Source organism: Symphalangus syndactylus, chromosome 10 (assembly GCF_028878055.3).
Source record: "Symphalangus syndactylus isolate Jambi chromosome 10, NHGRI_mSymSyn1-v2.1_pri, whole genome shotgun sequence".
NCBI classification, from domain to species: domain Eukaryota; kingdom Metazoa; phylum Chordata; class Mammalia; order Primates; family Hylobatidae; genus Symphalangus; species Symphalangus syndactylus.
Genome location: NC_072432.2, coordinates 43,951,782 through 43,974,693, shown reverse-complemented (window position 1 = coordinate 43,974,693; position 22,912 = coordinate 43,951,782). Strand labels below are relative to the sequence as shown.

The 22,912-nt window shown below is 33.2% G+C and overlaps 1 protein-coding gene across 4 annotated transcripts in view; it reads left to right on the top strand.

Annotated features, from left to right (window-relative positions):
* Window positions 1-22,912, top strand: part of SMARCAD1 (SWI/SNF-related, matrix-associated actin-dependent regulator of chromatin, subfamily a, containing DEAD/H box 1) — an 85,269-nt gene that overhangs the window by 42,246 nt on the left and 20,111 nt on the right. For all 4 annotated transcript variants that reach the window (XM_055296988.2, XM_063611160.1, XM_055296989.2 and 1 more), the window contains exons 7-11: window positions 1,480-1,581; window positions 2,572-2,653; window positions 4,446-4,837; window positions 16,510-16,709; window positions 22,500-22,590. In XM_055296988.2, coding sequence (XP_055152963.1) covers window positions 1,480-1,581; window positions 2,572-2,653; window positions 4,446-4,837; window positions 16,510-16,709; window positions 22,500-22,590 — 867 coding nt within the window. The remainder of the gene's footprint in view (window positions 1-1,479; window positions 1,582-2,571; window positions 2,654-4,445; window positions 4,838-16,509; window positions 16,710-22,499; window positions 22,591-22,912) is intronic.

Here is a 22,912-nt window from a genome sequence, read left to right as displayed (position 1 = left end):
TTTATTAGCCTCTTACATAGCATAATGCTTTCAAATACACTACAGTGTTCATGTTGTAGTGTGTATCAGTACTTCATTCTTTTTTATGACTTAGTGATATTCCATTTTATGTGTTTACCACAATTTATTTGTCGATGATGCACATTTGATATATTAACAAATGAACAACTGAAGTTTAGGAAACACTTATGTAGTGAAAAGGCGGTGGTCTAGAGTTAGATACTTGGATCTGTTCCCTCCTCAGCTGGTTGTTGTCCATCTGTGAGCTTTAAAATACTGTTCTTGGAATTTTAGTGTGCCTGGGCTGTACAGGTGGCAGTATGAATTTCTGAAGATTTTGAAATGTTTTCTCCAGATGTGTTTCACCAGTATGTCTTATTATTCCCCTGCTCAAAATCCTGTTGCTTCTGAAAAGAAGACTAACTTTAGGCTTTATTCCATGTTAGCTCTGGTTTAATTCTTCATCCTTGTAACCTATCGACATTCTCTGCATTTGAGCCCAAGTAGACCACTTACTATTATGAAACACATGCAATTTTCTTCTTTAGTCCAGATATCCATAGCATTTTATTGGTCTCTGTTTTATGAAATTTTATTGGTCTCTGTTTTATGAAATTTTATTTTACTCCATTGTGCAGAAGAGGTATCAGAATTTAGTTATTTCTATCTAAGGTATTGAAAGAGAAAAATAGCAATTCAGTTGTTGGATAATAAAGGAGGTTGAAGAAGAAGATTGTATTTTTCTCCATCTTGTGTGTATAGCATGTGGTGCAGTTCTAAGCAGAGTAGAAAAATGCTTTTTGATTGACTAGAATTTTTCCTATGCATGAACACAAGGAGTCTTTTCATTTTGCTTAAATGTGGACTTTAACCAGTTTCTTCAAGTGAAGTTAAGTGACAGAGAAGAAGGAAAAGTGAGACTATAGCCACAATTCTCATATTAATCTGTTTGGTTTATACATTATTTAGTTCCACTTAAATTCCTTTTATCATTGTTTCAGTTTTATGTTGTGACTGAGCAATTAATATTTAAGCCATTCTGTGAATCAAGAGTGAAGTAAAAGTAAACTCTTCTCAGAATTTGAAATTTATAGGTGGGTATATAATAGTGAACATAGATGAGATATTTGTATCCTTTTAAAATTTACCATTGTCTTGGAGAAGGCATCAGTATACTTGAATTATATTGTGTTAATTTGAGGATCATTCTAGTTTTTTAGCAGATTTATCTCATTTTAAGCACTGAGAATAAAGTTTAAGTTACCGGATATGCAATCAGGGTCTTTCAGTGATCTTAAGTCAGCAATATTTTTCATCCTTATAGACTAAATTTGTCAGTGTTCACAGAAACAAAAAGAAACATTTTGGATTCTTCTGATTGATGACAATTTTCAGATCAAGTCAAAATACAATGATAATTGCCTTAAGACCATTGTTATTATATCTCTTAAATTGTTTTCTTTTTTTTCTCCCCATTAGGGAGAGGAATCAAATGAGTCTGCAGAATCTAGCAGTAATTGGGAAAAGCAGGAAAGCATTGTACTGAAATTGCAAAAGGAATTTCCCAATTTTGATAAACAGGTGAGTAGTCGTGTATGAAAATTTAATCAGTGTGTACTAAGTGTTTTTATTATAAAATAGTGTTAGAGTTCAACCACATAAAAGCTTAGGGTGAGTTTTGCATTCTTCTAATTAAGTGTTCTCCTTTTATCAGTGTTATAAAGTATTTTCATACTGTTTATTTGTGTTGTTTATTTACCTTGTTTACTATAGTATCTATACTGTATCCCTAACTCATTAAAAAAAACCATAATAAAAATTGTGAACTCATTTATAACATGTAAGTCATCTAGAAAGTCATCTGTAACCCTGCCCCCATCGAGTAACTGCTTAGTTTTTTTCATGTTCTCATTCTTGAAATTTCTTATAATAATTTAAAAAGTATTCCATTTCAGTGTCTTAATACTTCATAAGCTTTCTACTACTTCCCAGATAGTAAGAATATTTTCAGAGTCATTAAAGACTCATGCCACGCATCCTGTTGCTAAAAGGCCCTCTGTTTAATCCCATGATCATATACAGAAGCACATATTTGTTTAGCATTTAGAGTACATTTACACTTGCATTGATTTATTTGAGTATATATGTTCAGATAGTACATCTACTAAATACTGATGAGCTGAATGCAAAATCTTGTTGCAATATTGGTTCTTCACCTATGTTGAAACTACATGTTTTGAAGTTGGCAGTTTGTAAAAGCCTAGCTGCATATTGAAATTTCATTTTTAATTGAGAAAACATTTCTTGATCCTCTTGTGTTCACAGTACTTCATAGTGAGAGTTAGAAATGCAAAAAAAAGTCAAATTTTCTTTTCTTTGAAGACTATTGTGTATTTGTGGAGGTGAAATTACACAGAAAGCATTTGTAAAGCAGCATAAAAACAAGTACAAAATAATCAGATATGAATTCTCTGTTTTCAGGTGATTAACTTATATTTAAAAGAGCATAGACGTTTTCTGCAAGTTGCTAATTTGAGATTTTTAACAAAAAGATAAATGACTTATTTCTAGGAACTTAGAGAAGTACTCAAGGAACATGAATGGATGTACACAGAAGCTTTAGAATCTCTAAAAGTGTTTGCAGAAGACCAAGGTAATTATTCTGGGTCATAGAAAATACATACTTCTCATTATAGTGTATATTTTAGTATATAAGAAAATGGTATATAAGAAAACCTATTAGCTGTTAATCAGAGGGTGGGATTGCAAAAGATGTTGAAAGTAATGATGTAAAAACATTCTTTAACAACCAGTTTTTAAATGTTTTGACCTGCCTGTTCTTTATCATAGTGTAAAACAAAACAATAAATATCTTTTTCTATTTGTTCAGTCTTTCTTGATAGTTAAAGCTACTTTTAAATTGCCATGTTTTATTGAGTGTAAAATAAACTTTTTAACAACTGTCAGGATGGATCTTGTGATTGGTGATATCATGTCATTACTATAATGTAGATGTCTTAGCCTATACTTGCACAGATATCAAAAGCACTAGCATCAAAAACTTAAGGGTATCATAAGCATGAACACATTTTGAAACATTCTTAATTCTAGGAACCAAATGTTAGAGGAGAGGTGGCAAGGTGGAGTTGAGTCATACATGTTTAGTAACATACCTAAGAAAGAATCAAGTAGACTAGCTCTTCATAATTGCAAAGCCAGCTTTAAAAGCCCAGCATGGTAGCTTTAGGTGTTTTGGTTTGGTTTTTTTTTTTTTTTTTTTTTTTTAATAAATTGTTTTAAAAGAAAGGCTATACTACCAATACTGTTGATGGCACAGAAAACGATATTCTGTGGCAAAAAGAAAGCCACCAAGTCTGAGTTTGAAAAATGAGTCAGAAGAGCCATGTTATGAATGTGAAAACATTTGAGGAATACTTTAGCCAATTTATTTTGCTTATTTTTTTATAAATGCACAAAAGTAAAGGTGTGATAATCTGTGTAAGTCTAATAGCTTTCTGAGTAAGTAAAAATTTCTGAATAAAGTATTGTATTATAGATCAGTGCATGTTTTCTCACTGGTACATAAAATAATGGTGTACCTTCATTCACAGGCATCTTAGAGTTCTGTAAACTGATAATCAGTGATAAAGTAGTGGGGATTTTTGATAATACTGTATTTGAATAATATTTTTTTATTTTTTTTGAGACGGAGTCTTGCTCTGTCACCCAGGCTGGAGTTCAATGGCATGATCTCGGCTCACTGCAACCTCCACCTTCTGGGTTCAAGCGATTCTCCTGCCTCAGCCTCCTGAGTAGCTGGGATTACAGGCATGCACCACCATGCCTGGCTAATTTTTATATTTTTAGTGGAGACAGGGTTTCACCATGTTGGTCAGGCTGGTCTCGAACTCCTGACCTTGTGATCTGCCCACGTCAGCCTCCCAAAGTGCTGAGATTACAGGTGTGAGCCACCATGCCCAGCCTATTTGAATAATTTTTTAAGTAACAATGAAACTTAGAATATTGAAAATAGTATTGGAAAATTATGGATAGTTGAAACATACACACTTTTTATTAGTAAGCTTTATAGTAGTGTAAGCATCGTTCTGCTATATTCTTCAGTGTTGGCATAGTTGAGTGGGGCTGCTAGGAATATCTGAGACATCATACAGATATGCAGCTGCCATTTATGTTCTCAGGACCTTTGTTAGAAAATAGAGATTTATATTTAATTCATTTTAAAAACAAGTTATCACCTGCTTTTGAAACAATTTTTTAACTTCAAATTCTACTTATTTTTGAAGTGTATCAAATTTTACAATAAATTGTGGTTGAATTCTTCTGTATTCAAAAAGAATAGGTAAATGTTCTAAGTTTTTATTTGAAGTCTATATTTATATTTATGTATTTCTAATTTAGTTACTGTTTTTGTCTTTTATATACAGATATGCAATATGCATCACAAAGTGAGGTTCCAAATGGAAAAGAAGTTTCTTCAAGAAGTCAGAATTACCCTAAAAATGCAACTAAAACAAAACTAAAACAGAAATTTTCAATGAAAGCACAAAATGGCTTTAACAAGAAACGTAAAAAAAATGTATTTAATCCAAAGAGAGTTGTTGAAGACTCTGAATATGATTCAGGTTCTGATGTCGGTAGTTCACTAGATGAGGACTATAGTAGTGGTGAAGAAGTGATGGAGGATGGCTATAAGGGTAAAATTCTTCACTTCCTTCAAGATGCTTCAATTGGTGAACTTACTTTGATTCCTCAGTGTTCTCAGAAAAAGGCTCAGAAGATAACAGAACTCCGGCCCTTTAATAGTTGGGAGGCTCTGGTAAGGCTTTATTCTTTTTTTCCCCCTGTATGTGTGTGTGTATTTAATTCACAGTACCGGTTATAGTCAAGTTGTCTTCAGCCCAGGGAAGCATAGATGGGTGGCCTTATCCTGTGTAAAGTCAAACATTACTTTCATTGTAAGCCAATAGTATTTCAAATAGTGTCATATGACCTAATTTTGAATGAATTAAGGGGTGATTTTCCTGAAAAAACCCAAGCTGATTGGCTGGGAATACTGTCACTCATTCTTTTGCATAGAAACTTGGTTCATTTCACTGCAGAAGAAGAAATTAGAGCTTACATTTAGGAAGGAGTTGTTTGCTAGCCTGTTCTGATCTGTTGCTGCTGAGACACCATGCAGAAAGCAAGAATGTGGCAGAAATTTTACTACAACTACTTGAAGAGCAATAGCAACGGCCAGGGGAGCTCCATGATTCAAAATGCCAGCCTAAGTGTTTTATGCTTCACCACAAAAGAAGCAATTGTTTGTTTTCTTTTTTTCTCATAAAAGTAACAGCTCAGTCTCTAACATGTTTTTGTTGGTTAAACAACGCGGCCATTTTATGGAGTGTAGCAGGCTGCAGCGTTTTTAATTGGAAAGATAGATTTCTAATTTCTGGAAGCCTAGAATTCAAGCGTTAGGTGAAGGGAAGGCATAAGCACTGGTAAGTACACTTTGCATAATCATTTTCTGGAATTTGACTTTCTATAAACAGGTTTTATACAGAATACCTGCATTTTGAGTTTTATGAATGCCAACAGTCATCAAATCTTATTCATACAGATAAATATAAGAACTCTTAAATTTTGCTTCAACCCTCACGTGGGCTTTTATAGCAGGAATTGTATATAGGCCTGTTGTAAAAGCAATATGGATGATTTTTTACAGCTTTAAAAGATGCAGCGACTCTTGATGCTTTATAAAATTTTTTAGGAAGTTTTATTCCCTAAGTTAGGGAGCAAAGTTGCTTTTGTGATTAATTTTATACTTGTAACAAATCTAAATGAGCATTAAATGCCCTGATAAGTGTCTTGAAGTGGCGGTAGGGGACAGTCCCTGAACAATGGTTGTAAATGCATTTTTTTTTAATTAAAATATTTGAAAAATACAGAAACAACATTAATAATATTCCATTGCTTTAAAAAATAATAATAAAACCATTCGTTTTGCCTGAAGCCTTTGCTTTTCCAGAGAACATCTGTCAAAGCAGGCCCTTTCAAAACTTGTTTGGCTTTGCCTGAGTGATTTATTTGTTAAAGTATTTGCTGAAGGGCTTTCTTGTTCTTCTTTTCTTCCTTTTCTTCTTTCTTTTAATCCTTAATGGTCTCTTATGTTGTTGCAGAGTTGGATTGCTCAGGCTTGTTGATTCTAATTTATTTAATAAGATATGCAATTATCTGCACTAGTTTGTTTAGTTGCTGTAAATACTTGCCCGAGTATCTTATAGTAAAAGTAAATTATACAATTTTACCAGAGGTATATGTGCCAGATGCTTTTAAAAAATATTCAGCAACTTAACATGTAGAAAGCATATTTCCCCTACTAATTAATCAGCAGAGTTTAAATTAGTCTTGACATGAATTTGGAGATTATGCATTACTAACTTAAACCTCCTAACATCTTGCCCCTTTCTAAAAGTTGAACATAAAGACTATATTGTTTGTTCTAACCATCCGTCCAAATGTGAAATATTTTATGTAACAGTCTAAACATATCTGAAAAGTAAACTTTCTACTTGAGTTCGGTGAATACAGTGCTTTGCTGTCCTTAGCAAAGTAGGTGAATGAGCTTTTTCAAATTAATAGTGTAAATTAGCAAGTAAATATATATATGCTTTAAATTTTAATTTGCTTAGAACTTTGAGCTTCTACTTTAAAAATCTTTAGAATTTTAAATGTGACTTATTTATAGAGTACTTTTTTAGTCCAAACCCCACCCTAGAGCAGATTTAATATCTTAATAAAATTATCAAAAGTCAATATTATGCATATTTTTTAGTTAAAAGCTATATAATTTGCTTCTTCCCTGTCAATCAGTGAGGTTTGATAATGTACCTCTAAACAACTTCAAAAGGAAACAAAAGCCAAAAAAATTGTTTTGTGTTGATAGCTGCCATATTTAGAAATTTCTATGAGAATTAGTTGAGGTTTTAATCATATTGCTGTCATATTTTAATGAAAATTACAAGGTATTAAATATATTAAGAACAACTTGCTAACAACTAGTCTGCTCTTTCTTGAAATCATTGTTTAATTTTATTTAGTCTTAAGAATTGGGGAATTTCTATTTACAAACTGTAAAGTTCATAAATATTTCATTAAAAAATGCATACTTGAGCCCATGAATAAAGTACATATATACAATAGTAATTTTTGTTAAAAGTGAGGTTTCTTTAACATTGGTGATTATTAAATGATTAAATGTAATCATTAGTATTTCATTGTCTTATTATAAAAGTAATTTGAATGTGAAAATTATATTGTGCCTTTTAAAACATTTGAAAAGTTGTAGATCATTGGGTTGTTTTCAAGGTAGTAGACATATAAATGTAATATAAGTGTAGTAGATATGATATATAAAATGTAAGTATAATATACTTACTAATATCACTTGGTAATCTAATTACAGTAAGTTTAAATCTAGAGGTTACTACCTTTCTATACTACTATGACTTGTCAGATAATTATGCTTTTTGAAATTAAAATACTCTTAAGATATTTTAGTCACCCTCATTTTACATGAGGAAAATTTGATGTTTTTTTAAAGGATATTACCTAAGAGGATATTTATGCTTCAGCTTTATAATCATTTCTTCTATGAGTCAAAATTTAAATATTGTTTTTAAATTTTTCTTCATAATTTTTTCCATTTTACTTACAGTTTTTCTGCATAATAGCAGTAATGTAGGTGCCTATTGTGAGAAAACCTTATCATTAAATCAAGTAGGCTTCAGAAATATAGCAAGCCAAAAATGTCATTAGTTTAAAAACTTGTACTGTTATTGTGGTAAAATTGGAATTTTTTGCCACATTTCACACATTTGATGGCATCAGTTCATCCACTTACTGGATTTTTGTCTAGCCTTGCACACAGTAGAGAGGGGATATTAATTATGTCTGTGAAAAATATTACTCTGTTGCATCTTTATATGTTAATCAGAGTAGTAATGTTTTTATGCTGGCCAATGCAACATGCATCAGTAACTCAACCTGAAAACTTTCATATATGTATCTACTTTGTTAACATTTAGATCAGTGTAGATCCAGTTTTCTTTGGCTGATAACCAAGCAACTCAGGTTTAGTCCATGTCACACACTATGCTCCTCATTGTGTTACTCTCATCTACTAGACTGCAGATTTTCTTTTTTGGTTTTTGTTTTGTTTTGTTTTGAGACGGAGTTTCGCTCTTGTCACTTAGGCTGGAGTGCAACGGCATGATCTCAGCTCACTGCAACCTCCACCTCCTGGGTTCAAGCGATTCTCCTCCCTCAGCCTCCCTAGTAGCTGGGATTACAGGTGCCCGCCACCACACCTGGCCAATTTTTGTATTTTTAGTAGAGATGGAGTTTCACCATGTTGGCCAGGCTGGGCTGGAACTGCTGACCTCAGGTGATCCACCTGTTGTGGCCTCTCCAAGTGCCGGGGTTACAGGCGTGAGCCACTGTATCTGGCCCTTTGCTTTGTTTAACTGGTGATTTCTGCGAAATACCCGGCCTAAATTGGCCACTTAAAGCATGGTAATACGTATTTCTTCCTTCTGAATAAGGTGGCACCAGTGAATTTATTTGTAAGATTACTATATATTCAGGCTTTGTTTTAATTTGTATAAGTTTGATAAGTTTGTATTAAAAAAAACTACAAGTACATTTTGAGTACTTTGTAGGCTGCTGCCAGGTATTTATAATAATGAATAAGCTTGGGACTCTGTCCTCAGGGCTGTCTTTTGGTAAGTGGAGATTTAATAATTTGAAAATTAAATCTGCTTTTAAACAGTTTCCTCCTTCCTATGGAAATTCAAAAATATCTGTACAGTAAGAGTGACACACTGTGGCAAGAGAGTGATACTTCAGATGCTGACTATTTTTAAAGAAAAAAGTCCTTTGTGTAGTCACTTGAGTTTTTAATGATTGGGGCCATATTGATGAGTTTTTTTCATGTAATTATTCAGGAAGTAGCAATTAGCTTTTTTACTTTCTTCCTCCTGAAAAAAGATTTATCATTTTTTGAAAATGATTTGTTTTACCTAAAATTGAAACAGGATGTGCAGAAATGAAAAAGCAAAGTTTACCCCAAATTCTACCAAAGATACCCACCATTTAAGATGTTTTGAGCATCATCTATTTATGTATACATTTGTATACTTCATACTATGTAAGCAGGATCATCTTTTCTGTGCTTTTCAATAACTTCAGATTTACTAATCCCACATTTATAGGGTACTTCGTATTTCTTAAATCTTTTTTGAGGGAGAGTTAAGTAACTTACAGGATTAAGTGATTTTTGTGTTCAGAAAACAGTAACATGGTGACAGTAGAGTGTTCTTACATCTTTCCTTAAGTGAGAGCCCCTCTTTCCCCCTCCCCAAATTGTTTCTTTACTTTCTGTTAATGTTTATACTTTTATTATTTACACATATACTTAGATTAACAAATAATTCTATAGGCTTGTTCCCCCCCCCCAAAAAAAAAATCTATATCCACCCTTTTCCCCAGCCTGTTGCCTGTGCTGCAGATAACGTCTTTCATGACTTTTTGTCTAATTGTTCTGATCACCTCCATATCTTTATGTAATATAATTATAATGCACTTTTTGTCATTTGTAGGTCTTATCTATCAACTTAATGTTATAGACAATAGGATTTAGCTTTCGCTATCTACCTCACTTCACATGCCCATTTTCTGTTCCCCAGTTCTATTAATATATGTTAATATGGTAATTGTGAAGATCATTTTTAGTGTCTGCTATGCAAATGCCTTTCATAGATGAACCATGTAGTATAGTATACTACATGATTTTTTTTAAATTTTTTTCTCATTTTTTTTCTAGTTGTTATTTGTCTCAGTTTTTCTCTTTATGTTCCTATATACTTGTCATTATGTCAACTCTAAAGTCTTTTCCAGTTGCCTAAATTTCCCGTCAGATTTTTTTTTTTTCTTTTTTCAGTCAGTCTCGCCATGTCACCCAGGCTGGAGTGCAGTGATGCGATCTCAGCTCACTGCAATCTCTGCCTCCCAGGTTCAAGCGATTCTCCTGCCTCACCCTCCTGAGTAGTTGGGATTACAGGCGTCTACCACCATGCCCGGTTAATTTTTGTATTTTTAGTAGAGACGGAGTTTCATCATGTTGGCCGGGCTGGTCTTGAACTCCTGACTTCAAGTGATCCGCTCACCTCCACCTCCCAGAGTGCTGGGATTACCTGGGCCTGTCAGATTTTAGACACTTCTGGTAATCTGTCAGTTTCATCTTTTTTAGAAAATCAGGAATCTTATCACCTGCACTGATTTGGAAGTGGCCTTAGCATTTCATTTTCCTGTCATCCTGGAGAATCCTTTTGTCTCTCTCATTTTGAGTCTCTTGTTTCTGAATTCAGTGCATGCCACTTTTTTTATTCCATTGGTTTTTTAAGTGCATACTAGGTTATAGATGAATAACATAGTGAAGCTAGATGACCTGATTTTGAATTCATGTCTGTCATTTTCTAACAGCTTACATATCTGTAAGCAAATACCTGTAAGTGGGGTGTAATTATAGTGCCTACCTATGGGAAAGTCTAAAAATTAAATGCCATCAGTTGCCTGGCTCTTTAAAAACATTAGCTTGCAGATATTTACAATAATTTGCATTGCAAGTGTTGTGTATATTATTAATGAAATGCTAAGAAACTATTTGTTGTTTTCTGTTTGTCCACTAAGTTCTAGCTGTATTGAATCAAACTTTCTAAAATCAAACCATTCTTCTTTTTTTGTTGTTGTTAAATATCCATGCCTACCCTATAGCTTTTTAAATCAGATTTATGGCTGGGCTTATGGGCACATTACCCACAATATATTAAGACTAACTGTTTTAGCCTCCTTTGTGATAGTTTAACAAAGTTCATTCCAATGGGATGTGAGCAGTGGTATGTTACAACTTTTGGAAAGCGTTGTTTCTTCCTGCCGGTAGAAGGGTCAGTATGATGGTGGATGTTGAGGTTATTGAAGCAACAGAGTTAGAAGAATCCTTGATTTTGGAACCATCATACCAAATCTGAATCAGTTCCTCAGATTTTTATTTACATGAGAGATTAATAACTTTCTTTTATTTAAACCTGTGATATTTGGGTTTACTGGCACAGCAGAATCTAATCACAGTAAATTCATTCAATTAAACTCTTTTTCCTTTAAAAAACTGTCTGCTGCTGTTTTACATTTGTGGTTAGTGGATTGTTATTAGATAGATCTAAATTCTAAATCAGCAACAGTCATTTTGATCATCTCTAAAGTTGGTTTACTTGTGTGGGAGGGGAGAGGTAGGGAGTGTTAGGGGGTCCTAAGGAGTTGTTCTGAAATTTCAACTTCAAAATAACCAAAAAGTGAAGTTCAGTTAAAAATCTCATAACCAACCCTTGACTGTTAAACATCCTGAAGTAAGAATGACCTTGTACTCCCCTTCATTGCCTTCCCCATTTTGTTATTACAAGAAATTTAAGCACACAGTGTTATAATGAACCCCCATGTGTTTCTTCCATACCCTTGTCCACTTCCATCATATTGTTTTGAAGCACATCTCAGACATCATTTTATCCTTATGATTTTAAATATGTATCTCCTGAAGAAACCATAACATTCTTATATCTAATAAAAACCATCAATAATTTCTTAATATCAAAATATTCAGAGTTCAGATTTCCAGTTGTCTCATAAATGCCATAGTATTTGTTCATTTGTTTTATAGTTTGTTAGTTTGAATTAGGATCCAAGTAAGGTCCACTTACTGAGATTGCTTGTTAGGTCTTTTAATCTGTAGATTCCTCATCCCTCTCTCTCTCCCCTTCTCTTTTTCCAGTTTTTGGTAAAGAAACTGGGTCATTTGTTCTATAACTCTCCTGTCTAAACTTTTCTGATTATACCTCCTCAGTGTAGTTTAACATGTTCCACTGGACTAGTACTTTCTGTAAAATGATCATTAGAAGCTTAAATGCACCCACCAATATTATTACATAGTTAGTGATGTGTTCTTTCATCACAAGACAGTAATATCTGATTGTTACTTTTTGTAACATTAGCATCTGTTGATGCTACATGTCTGGATCCATAATTCATTAGCCATTGCGAAATTAATACTTTTTATTATTTTGAGACAGTCTCTCGCTCTGTCGCTCAGGCTGGAGTGCAGTGGCGTGATCTTGGCTCACTGCAACCTCTGCCTCCCGGGTTCAAGAAATTCTTGTGCCTCAGCCTCCCAAATAGCTGGGATTACAGGCGTGCACCAGCACGCCCAGTTAATTTTTGTATTTTTAGTGGAGACAGGGTTCCACTGTGTTAGACTTGAACTCCTGGGGCCTCAAGTGATCCACCCACCTCCGCCCCAAATGTGCTGGGATTACAGGCGTGAGCCACTATGCTGGCCTGCAAAAATAATATTTTAATACTGTTATTGCTGCTTCTTAAGGAACTATCTATAAAAGAACTTCCTTATATCTACCACTCTAAATGTTGCCGTTCATATAGAAAATTCAGAATAAATGTTTATTCTTTCCTTTAATTTTCCAGCTCTCAAAATAATGGTCACCCCCACCTTTTAACCCTTTCTTGTGGCTTCCAAATGACCATATAATTTATGCTCTTAAAAAATAAGTAAAAGGAAGAAAAATTTTTTTATAAATAAAAAGACATCAAACTTAAATGTGTAAATTGGGACAGCTTAAGTGAATTTGTGATTTATGTCTGCTGTAATTTTTTTATATTAGGAAGTTTCAGCTATGAAGGAAATTTGACATTTCAAAAAGCTGAACTGTTCAATGGCAGAAAATATGATAATGACAGATTAGATCACAATATGCTAATTTTTTCAGTTACCTCTTATATAACACAGCTTTTGAAAATATTTGAATAGTACCATATTCTTTTTTAAGTGAAAAAAAAAAATTAAGCCTGTAATTGCTTTATAAGGATTCAGTGTGCTTCAGCTTCACTTTGAATATATTCACTTAGTATAATCTAACATTGGTTTTCTTAATAATGGTTATGTGACTTACATGTTAGGAATCTTCACAGTACACATTTTACTTTTTATTTCTCAGAAAATATTGACTGTTATCACTAAACTCATACTATGCTTAGGCACTAACCTTCAACAATACACTAACGTCTTTAGATTTCTACCAAATTGTGAATATGTTATTAGATGAATATTTACCTCTCCATGTGCTTCTAGCACATATCTCTTCAAAGCATAACTATTAGTGAATAAAATCATACATTTATAACCACTGTGAACAGTTACATATTTAATTACTCAGAACTGTCCATGAGAAATACTATAGAAGTTATTTACCATGTGGTGTATTTTATATAAATTCATTATAATTGGTGAAAGATTAAGTTTGTTTGTTTGTTTGTTTGTTTTTGAGACGGGGTCTCCCTCTATCACCCAGGCTGGAGTGCAGTGGCGTCTTGGCTCACTGCAACCTCTGACTCCCAGGCTCAAGCCATCGTCCCACCTCAGCCTCCTGAGTAGCTGGGACCACAGGCACGTGCCACCATACCGGCTAATTTTTTGTATTTTTGGTAGAGATGGAATTCTGCCATGTTGCCCAGGCTGGTCTTGAAATCCTGGGCTCAAACGATGCTCTTGCCTTGGCCTCCCAACATGCTGGGATTATAGGTGTGAGCCACCACACCTGGCCAGTTTATTGTTTTTTGGCAGTTAAAACTTACACTTTACTTTTTGAAATTATTTCTTCCTTGGCTTCTCTGATACCACATCCTACATTTCTTCTTGCTCTTTCTGTCTATTTTTAAATGCTTCTAAATGTTGATGTTCTTCAAGGTTTTGCTCTCAGTCTTCTATTCTCCAATTTCATATGCTTTTCCTTAGGTAATCTCATCAGCATCTTTGACTTTGATAGTCACCTGTGTGGCATCTTTTTCTGCAGCTTACATCTCTTCCCTAAGATATAGATCTCTATTTAACTAACCACTGGCTCTCCAAAATTTGGTAGCTACCCCAAATTTAATATATCCAGAAACAGACTTCCCTTGCCATTTTGGTAAATTTTAGTCTCAATAGAGGGTACCACTAATCTGTTAGCATTGAAGCCAGAAGTCTGTGAGTCAGGCTTAACTCTTCATTCATCTCCCCACACTTAATGGGTTCTACCTCCTAAAGATCATGAATCTATCAGTTTCTCCATGTCCAACACGGGCCACTATTGTCTCTCAACTCAAAGCCTTCTTAATAGTTTTTTGCTCTCAAGCCTTCTTCATGTTACTTTTATAGAGTTCTTTCTAAACAGGAACTCTCTAAAACCCTTCAGTAGCTTTTTAATGCCCATAAGTTCAGTTTAGAACGCATCAAAATGATTCATACCCTTACTGCCTTCCTGTTGAGACTTGTCTGTTGCTTCTCTAGGTTCTGACATGTGAATTTATCTTTCCATTAAAACAGGTCTTTCATTATTTCTGGCTTCTTACTCCATAAGGAATTACTAGGTCTTAGATTTTATTAGTCTTTTTGTGATGAGTGCCCATGAACTTTTGTTGTTTCCCTTGTTTATACCAGAGGTTATGCTTGAAATTGTTACTTGTGTTTCCCAATGTTCATAGACCACAAGGACAGGGGCTGTGTCTATCTCCCAGATAATTCAACAGTTAGAGTAATTTCTGTTAAAAAAAAAAAAAAGAACTTAATAAATGGTAGTTGGTTACAGAAAAAAAAAGTTACTTTGAACTTTTAAGGTCTTAAATTATTTTATTTAGGGAGATACTAGTTACACAGTGAAAAAAGCATGGACTTTTTCTCTTACCCAGCTTTGTGATGTTGGAAATTGAACCTTAGTTTTTTCATCTAGATTTGGTAGACTAATCTTGGTAGTTGTTATGAGGATTTGATGAGTTACTGAATAAAAGGTATCTAATAGTTCCTAGCACCTAATGTATGTTCATTCCTTATTTCTTGATTAATTTGTTGGGTTTCTCTCACATTTACATATATTACACTCACATACTATAATCAGCATGAGATTGGTTTATGGCCTATAATTTTTGGTGGCATTTAAAAATAAAAGTATTTTAGCCAAAAGTTCTAATAGAACCTCCTTAAGACACTGATTGTTATCTATACTGCTGCTTATTAATAGATCTTTCCCCTGAAAAGCACAAAGTAGAGGGAGTAGGAGATCATATTGTGATTATGAATTTTGTCCCGTGAAAAATACAGAGTAGTATGCAAATAAACTTAGTATTTTACAGTGCCATTTTTGACGTGCTAAGAATAGATTGGATATTTTGTATATTTCCAAGTTATTCTAGGATAAATATGGAAAATGTATATTGCTATAAGCTGTATTTTATTTAATTATCTTAGTACATCCCAAAAGCACTAATTACTGTTGCTTGAGCTTTTTGCTGAACTTAGAAATACTGTGATCACAGTGATTACTTACAGTTGTTAATGTGATTCTTGTTATAACTTGGAAAAATATGCTAAATAGGATGACATAAATAAAAATCATGTGTGGTATTTTCCTAATAGATGGTTTTATTTTAGTTTCCTAGATTTAGTTCTGGCTTATGGGATTTTCATTTTTGCCCCAAGTATTTCAAATAGATTTTGGGCTTTCTCATCCTTTCCACTAAAAATATTTTTTGTCATGTTTTGTAGAATATATATTTTCAGCTATCTATCTGAAAAATTCTAGTTCTGATACAGCTTTTACATATGAAGTATTCAGTGCCTCCTTTTGAAAAATAAATACAACTATATTTTGAAAGAAGTTCTGTGAGTTTTCACAGAGAACCATTTATAGTATTATGTTGAAATTGGTTTTTAAAAACCTTATCTATTTATTGAATTGGTCATAGTTAACTTTTGATTCATGTGATATCTCTCCATGTAATAGTCTCTGTTTAGAAGTAAAGTATCAAGTGACAAATAATTAGAGTTTTGAAAACTTGAGGGGCTACACTTTGATGATAGATGTGGAAAAATATCTTTTAAGAAGATTAACCGTAATACGTAATAGTCATAGGAAATGACAAATAGAGGGGAGAGATCAGATTTGCAGTGTCTACATTTGATACTATTACCTTTGGTATTAGGGAAAAGTGAATTTAAGATTTTGAAATGTTTTTAAAAACTTGATAGGAGATAGTAACAATTACTTGTTGATGTTTCTCTTATAAGAGAATAGCTGCCAGGGTTAAAGTAACAAGTTTGGGATTATGCATTTTTTGAGGTAAAATATATTTTACTTTAACATAATGAGTTTGATGTGTGACAGTAGAATATAAAAGTGAAACATGTAGCAACTCAAATATAGACATGAAGAATCAGATTCTCTTAGTTGACTATAAGCTCATTAAGTAAAAGTTTAAATTAGCAAACTTGTTTTCCTCATAAAGAAATCAGGATTGCCTTTCTCTTTCCTAGATCTGAACTATCCTATTATTTTTCTTTTTATGCCATAGTTCACAAAGATGTCCAAAACTAATGGCTTATCAGAAGATTTGATATGGCACTGTAAAACACTGATCCAAGAAAGAGATGTAGTTATAAGGCTTATGAACAAATGTGAAGACATTTCAAATAAATTGACCAAACAAGTTACCATGCTTACTGGAAATGGAGGTGGATGGAACATAGAACAACCTTCCATTCTAAACCAAAGGTAATGTTTGTTGAATATATTTATTCGTATTTTATCTCAATTGTACAAAATATCTGAACTTATTTTTGTATCATGCCTAGAAAGTGATGGCAACTAGTGGTAGGAGAGAACCCCCAGGTTTTCTGTAATGGCACATAAGTGGACTATGTACTGTTTTTCATTGATTTCCCCCACCCCCAAGTAGGGAATTTTATTCTGTCATATCATTATAAATTAAACGGGGGTATGGTATACTATATGACCAGTGTCTTTTTTGCCTGATAACAGGTAATTGTTTATATAATCACAGAAATTGAAAAAGTGGTTTTAGTTACTCCTATACACAAATTTGATATACTAAAAAAAGTCAGCTGCTTAATTGCATCAGCATAAAAACTCCTTTCCTAGCCCATTTTCTTTTTAATCATAAATAAAATGAAATGATATCCCATACTGTGATGAAATGTTTTAAATGATAAGGCCAGCTTTTAAAATCTCCTTTTGGGGTAGAAATAACATCAGCAAGGGAAAGGACAGGTACTTTGATTAAACAGATCATATAAGTCTACATATTTCCCCAATTTGCTACTTTCAATAAAATACTTGCCAGAATTCATGCAAAAAAAAAAAATACTGTCTAGTGGCCAGTACATATTAAAATGGTTTTTGTAATTGTGATCGCCCACATTTTGCATGTTGTTGGCGGATTGGGGTGGGGGAAATTGTGTTCAACTTCCTTTAAAAGTTTGTATATTTTTAAGTAGTTTGGAGACTCAGAACTGTTCAGAATACTTCCCTTTAAAAAAAAAAATATAAAACTGTTCATAGTATGATATTTATAGTGGCAAAACCATGGAAACAAATGGAGTTCCTAAAATTAGGGAATAATTGAAATGAATTATGGTATATCCATACTTTGCAATGTTACACAACTTTCAAAATGAGTTACATCTGTTCAAAGTATTTCTGATAGGTTAAGATTAGCAGTAGGATCTCATTAAAATTAATTGCCTTAGTTGCTGATTTTATTTACTTCTGATATTTTTCTGAGTTAATGATCAAAGCATATTTGCTGATCATTGGTTAATAATTTAAAATCAAGGTATGGAAAAAAAAAACAAGATGATTACTGGCCTTTAATAGTAAGCTACAATCTTTTCTGTGCCCTTCTAGGGTGCTATGGGATGGTGTAGGGAAACGTGATGCAGTTCCCACAAAGAAGCTCTTTTCTCTGTTGCATAGAAAGAACTATATCAGCAAATTTCATCTACTAAAAGTGTAGTTGGAGCTGCTGCTTCTTGTTCTCCAGCATTGGATATGGGGAGTTCTTCACTCTACAAGACTTACCCAGTTGAGTCTACTTTATCATAATTTGGATTTTTAAAAATCAAGTGCTTTATTGCATCACTAAAAATTTCTCTCTCAAAACCACATTCACAAAGTCCTGTTACTTGTAAATAGTTTGATCAGGTAATAAACTATCCTTTCCATTAGACTGAGGATTTTTTAAATGAAATACTTAATAGATGAGAAAAATAGTTGTTGTTGTTGTTAAGTGCTTGTTGGATCTTACCCAAAGTACAACTTCTAAAACCTATATGGATAGTCTCTTTAGAGTTTATTTAAGTGCACTTTTAGGGGTTAGAATTTGTTGTCTTGATTTTTGTTCTTCAGCCAAGGTAAGAGTTGCATAAGCAATTTTTACTTGGTGTACTGGCCAGGCATTGTGGGTACTTAGTATGTAGACATTTAAAGTTGTCTCCTTGCTTTGGTAAAGGATTTATTAGCACAGAGGAAAATATTAGACTATCCTGATGAATAACCTATCATGCTTGCATTTTTCTCTAAACAGAACAAGTTCTTCATGACGAAGTTTACTTTGCTACAAACTGTTGCAAATTTATGTGAATTGTAGGAGAAGAAAGTTTGCCTTTTAGAAATACAGACATTCCGGAATTCCTTGTGAAAAATGAAATCTTTATAGGGAAAAGCTAAAGTTTTCATATGTACTTCAAAACCATTACATTCATAATCTTTCTTTTAAAATGTCAAAATTTAAATTGCTTAAAGTATAATACAGTGAGGAAAAAAAAAATCCTTAGTATTTCTCCTGTTTTATTCTTACTATAGGTATAGCCATCTCTAAAGCTTTAGTTAATCTAGAAGTTATCAGCCTTAAACTAAAAAGATTTCTCACATGTTCAGAATACAATATATTTAATCAAGCGTGTCTTGCCTTTTGAGCTAAATCTGCCAAGGTTCTTCTGATCTTGTTCATCCTGAACTTGACAGCATGGTTCCTACCCTGTTGTTACACAGGAGCTCTGAGACCATTTGACAGTGATGTGAATGCAAATTAACACTGCAGATGTGGTTTCACTAACTCAAAAGTAGTAGGATGTAAATGTTTTAGCTTGAACATTTCTGTCACTACAAACTAATGTTGTGGTAGTATTTGCAGCAGCCATGTCATACTTAACGGGGCATAAACTTTTGGTCGGACAGCATCCCTAACCTGTTTTCTATGAACTGCTTTAAACAAGTCTCTGTAGCCCTGTATTTCTGTATTCTAAACTCAAATTTATCACATCATACGTACCCCTGTCGTTTCTATTTTACGCCTTTCTCACCTTTGAAAATAATTTTGAAACTAGTTTCTCTGGCAGATTTAAACCCAATTGAATTTTCAGACTGTGGAGAAATCATAGTAATTCTGGAGGGAATTTTTTTTTCCCCCTAACAAAACAATAACTTCAAAATAGCCTGTTGCCTCATTTTCTTTCATTATCTCAGAAAATCTTTAAATCACTTTTTTCCTTAGTGAGAGATAAAAAATCTTCAGTTCAGAGATATTTTAATACTCTGTTGAGAAGAAAGCACTTAACTTATTCAGAAGACCTGAGCAAATCCCCATGTTCTTAACAGTAAATTGGTGGTTCAGATTTATATTTGGTCATGAAAATTCTTAGAAAACTGTGAAGCGTCAAAATAAATGGGAAATATGATTATATAGCATCTAAATATTAGAACCAACTAGAAAAGAATATAGCTATCCTATTTTTAAATGTTGTGATAATAAATGGGTTCAGAGTCTATCAAAATTGCATTTTCTTTGGTCCTTTTACATGCTGAGAAAGGATCTGTAATTGGCAGCAGTTCCATGATAGTAAGCAACAAAGCTACTTGTAATTTAGACAAATCTAACAGAACAGCAAACATATATACACATTAATACTTTATATTTTTATAACAAATATTTCAATATAATAAAACCATTTCATGTCCTGATCAAAACACCTTACCATAATTTCTTTGTCATTTTGAATAAAGCAATTTTATTTAAATTTTAAAAATCTGTGTAGTAGTTTTTTAAATTTCCTCATCACTTTTTAAAATTTGATGTTATAATGAGTATTTTGACAGTTAAATAGACTCTTTTCCCAATGTGTGTTGGTGATGAAGAATTTCAGTAATTTTTGTTTATTAAGAGTATTTCGTGGCTATTTGTGATAGGTTGTATGTTGGGATGGCATGTGGGTCCTTGGCTGCATTTATAAGTGATGTATGCCTACCTTATCAAGTTTCATTAGTCGTAAATTGTGAGCCTTATGTGAATAGGATGACTAAAGAATTGGGAAGGATGCATAAAAATAATGGAAAACTCAGTGTTGTGTTGACCATAGGATGGGTGGGTCAGGATGAAAGAGAATTTTTTCATTTCTACTATTATTTACTGGTTAAGTGCTGAGCTCTGGATCACACCTGGATTGGATACTGGCACTACCATTGCAGATACAGATTTGGTTAGCTACACGACCTTGGGCAAGTTACTTAACTTCTGTGAGCCCCAGTGAACTTCTCATCTGTCAAATGCAGATAATTAATATTTCCTATTTTTAATATGGATTAAATGAAATAATAATGTATATTAAGCCCATGGCATAGTCTGAAATATGGTAAATATTCCAGGTTTAGCATTTACTCTCACCATTATAGTAGAAATAATTGTTTTGGATCTGGAAATTAAAATGTCTATGATAACATGTTCTATTTATTACTACTTTTATAGTATTAGCATAGAAATTATATTGATTGGGAAAGCAAAGACATTTTTTAAAATTCAGCAAAAGAATTATAAAGACCTTAGAAATACTGCTTTTTCTCCTAGCTATACTTTTAGTTGTATTAAATGGGAAATGTTTTATAAGTCGCATACCCCACAGTTAAAATGTAGATTCTGATTTAAGATGGACATCATTCAACTACCTGTTCTTCACTCAGTTCTAATTATGTCTTGATTTCGGATTTTGATCCTTCAACAATTTATTATACTATAGCTATGTCCAGACCCTTCCCTGTGTACAAACAGGATATATGCAAGAGGAAATTAAGGGGACAGGATAAAAGCTGGAGAATGGGAGGCATGGCCTTGTCCTATGTTTTCACATTAATGTAAGGTGTTTTAGTGAATATGAGAATAGGCTTTGGAGTGAGATCAACATCCTGAAGTAAAATCTTAGCCTTAACACTTTGTAGCTATGCAACCTCAGGCAAATTAAGTTTTTTTTTAATCTGTTAAAGTGATGATAGTAACTACTTTATGGGATTTTTAAAGGGTTAAATGAGGTGATGTTTGAAAAATGATATCTGTGCCTATGTATAATAGATGTTCAATAAGTGATAGCTGTTAATAGTTTTTAACCATTTGAACTATTGTTTTCCTTCTTTTTTTTTTTTTTTTTTTTTTTTGTTGTTGTTGTTGTTGTAATTGAGACAGGGTCTGGCTCTGTCACCCAGGCTGAAGTGCAATGGCGTGATCTCAGCTCACTATAACTTCTGCCTCCCAGGCTCAGGTGATCCTTCCACCTCAGTCTCCTGAGTAGCTGGGACTACAAGCATACGTCACCATGCCCGGCTAATGTTTTTTGTATTTTTGGTACAGACAGCGTTTTGTCATGTTGCCCAGGCTGGTCGCGAACTCCTGAGCTCAAGCAATCTGCCTACCACAGCCTCGCAAAGTGCTGGGATTATGGGCATAAGCCACTGTTTTCATTCCTTATAACTCTGCCATATTACCTTGCAAACAGTTCATTCTCAGGGATTAGTCTGTTTATGTGTTTCCAAATTAAATAAGGTTTTTGACACTTGCATGCTACTTTCTACTCACTGATGTTCACTGTCTTTTAGCATTTGCTAAAACATCAATGAACATCAGTGAGTAGAAAGTAGCATGCAAGTGTCAAAACAAATAATTTTGCTAAACGTGCTGTGTACATTTGCATGTAGTACACACATAATACACACATACATGCGTGCTTCAGAATTACACATACCACTGATATTAGGAGTGATTGACACACATTCAGAAGGTGTTTATTAAACCTACCTGGCCAAAGTAGCAAATTGTGTGTGCGTTTTTTTGTCCTAATACTTTTAAGTTCTTTAATGTGCTAAAAATCAAATCAACACAATTCAATTTTCTAGTATAACTACTAGCTTAGTAATGTATTATCATAGTTAATATTCTAATCATTTATGGTATTAATTTGGAGGTACTATATTATGACCAAATATGGAAATGCTTGATTCTTATTGCCGGAAGAAATAAGAATAGAGAATAAAGTTTGAGAAGATCTGAAAAATCATTTATGTCTTGGGCTCATTTTTTTAAGTAGGTGTACATAGCATCTAACAATTAGTTAAAAGGTAAGATTAGACCTAGGCATTTTAGTTTTTGTGTGCATTGTAATAACTAATAGAAAACTAATAGAAATATAAATGTGTAATATTTGGTAACTCTCTCTTTACCAGTTTGTCACTCAAGCCCTATCAGAAGGTTGGTTTGAATTGGCTGGCATTGGTACATAAACATGGACTTAATGGCATTTTGGCAGATGAAATGGTAAGTGTACTTTGTTTCTAAGGTTTGTTGTACAAAGTGTCATTAAAAGGTATTCTTGCTGTCATTTAAAACATTAAATTTTTTTTTGCTACTGTAGTTAACTACTGCCACCTCAGTATCTTATATTTTATCTCATCTTTGTTTTTGATAGAGTTAGTTCTATCCTCCTCACTCCTCCCCAAGATGAAGATAGATGTAGTCTTTCTGATTATCAAATCAGTAAATACATGTTACAAACATAAAAATACAAATTAAAAAATTAAAATCAAAGTCACCTATAATTCCACCACTTAAACAAGAACTAGTTTGGTGTCTTCTTTTC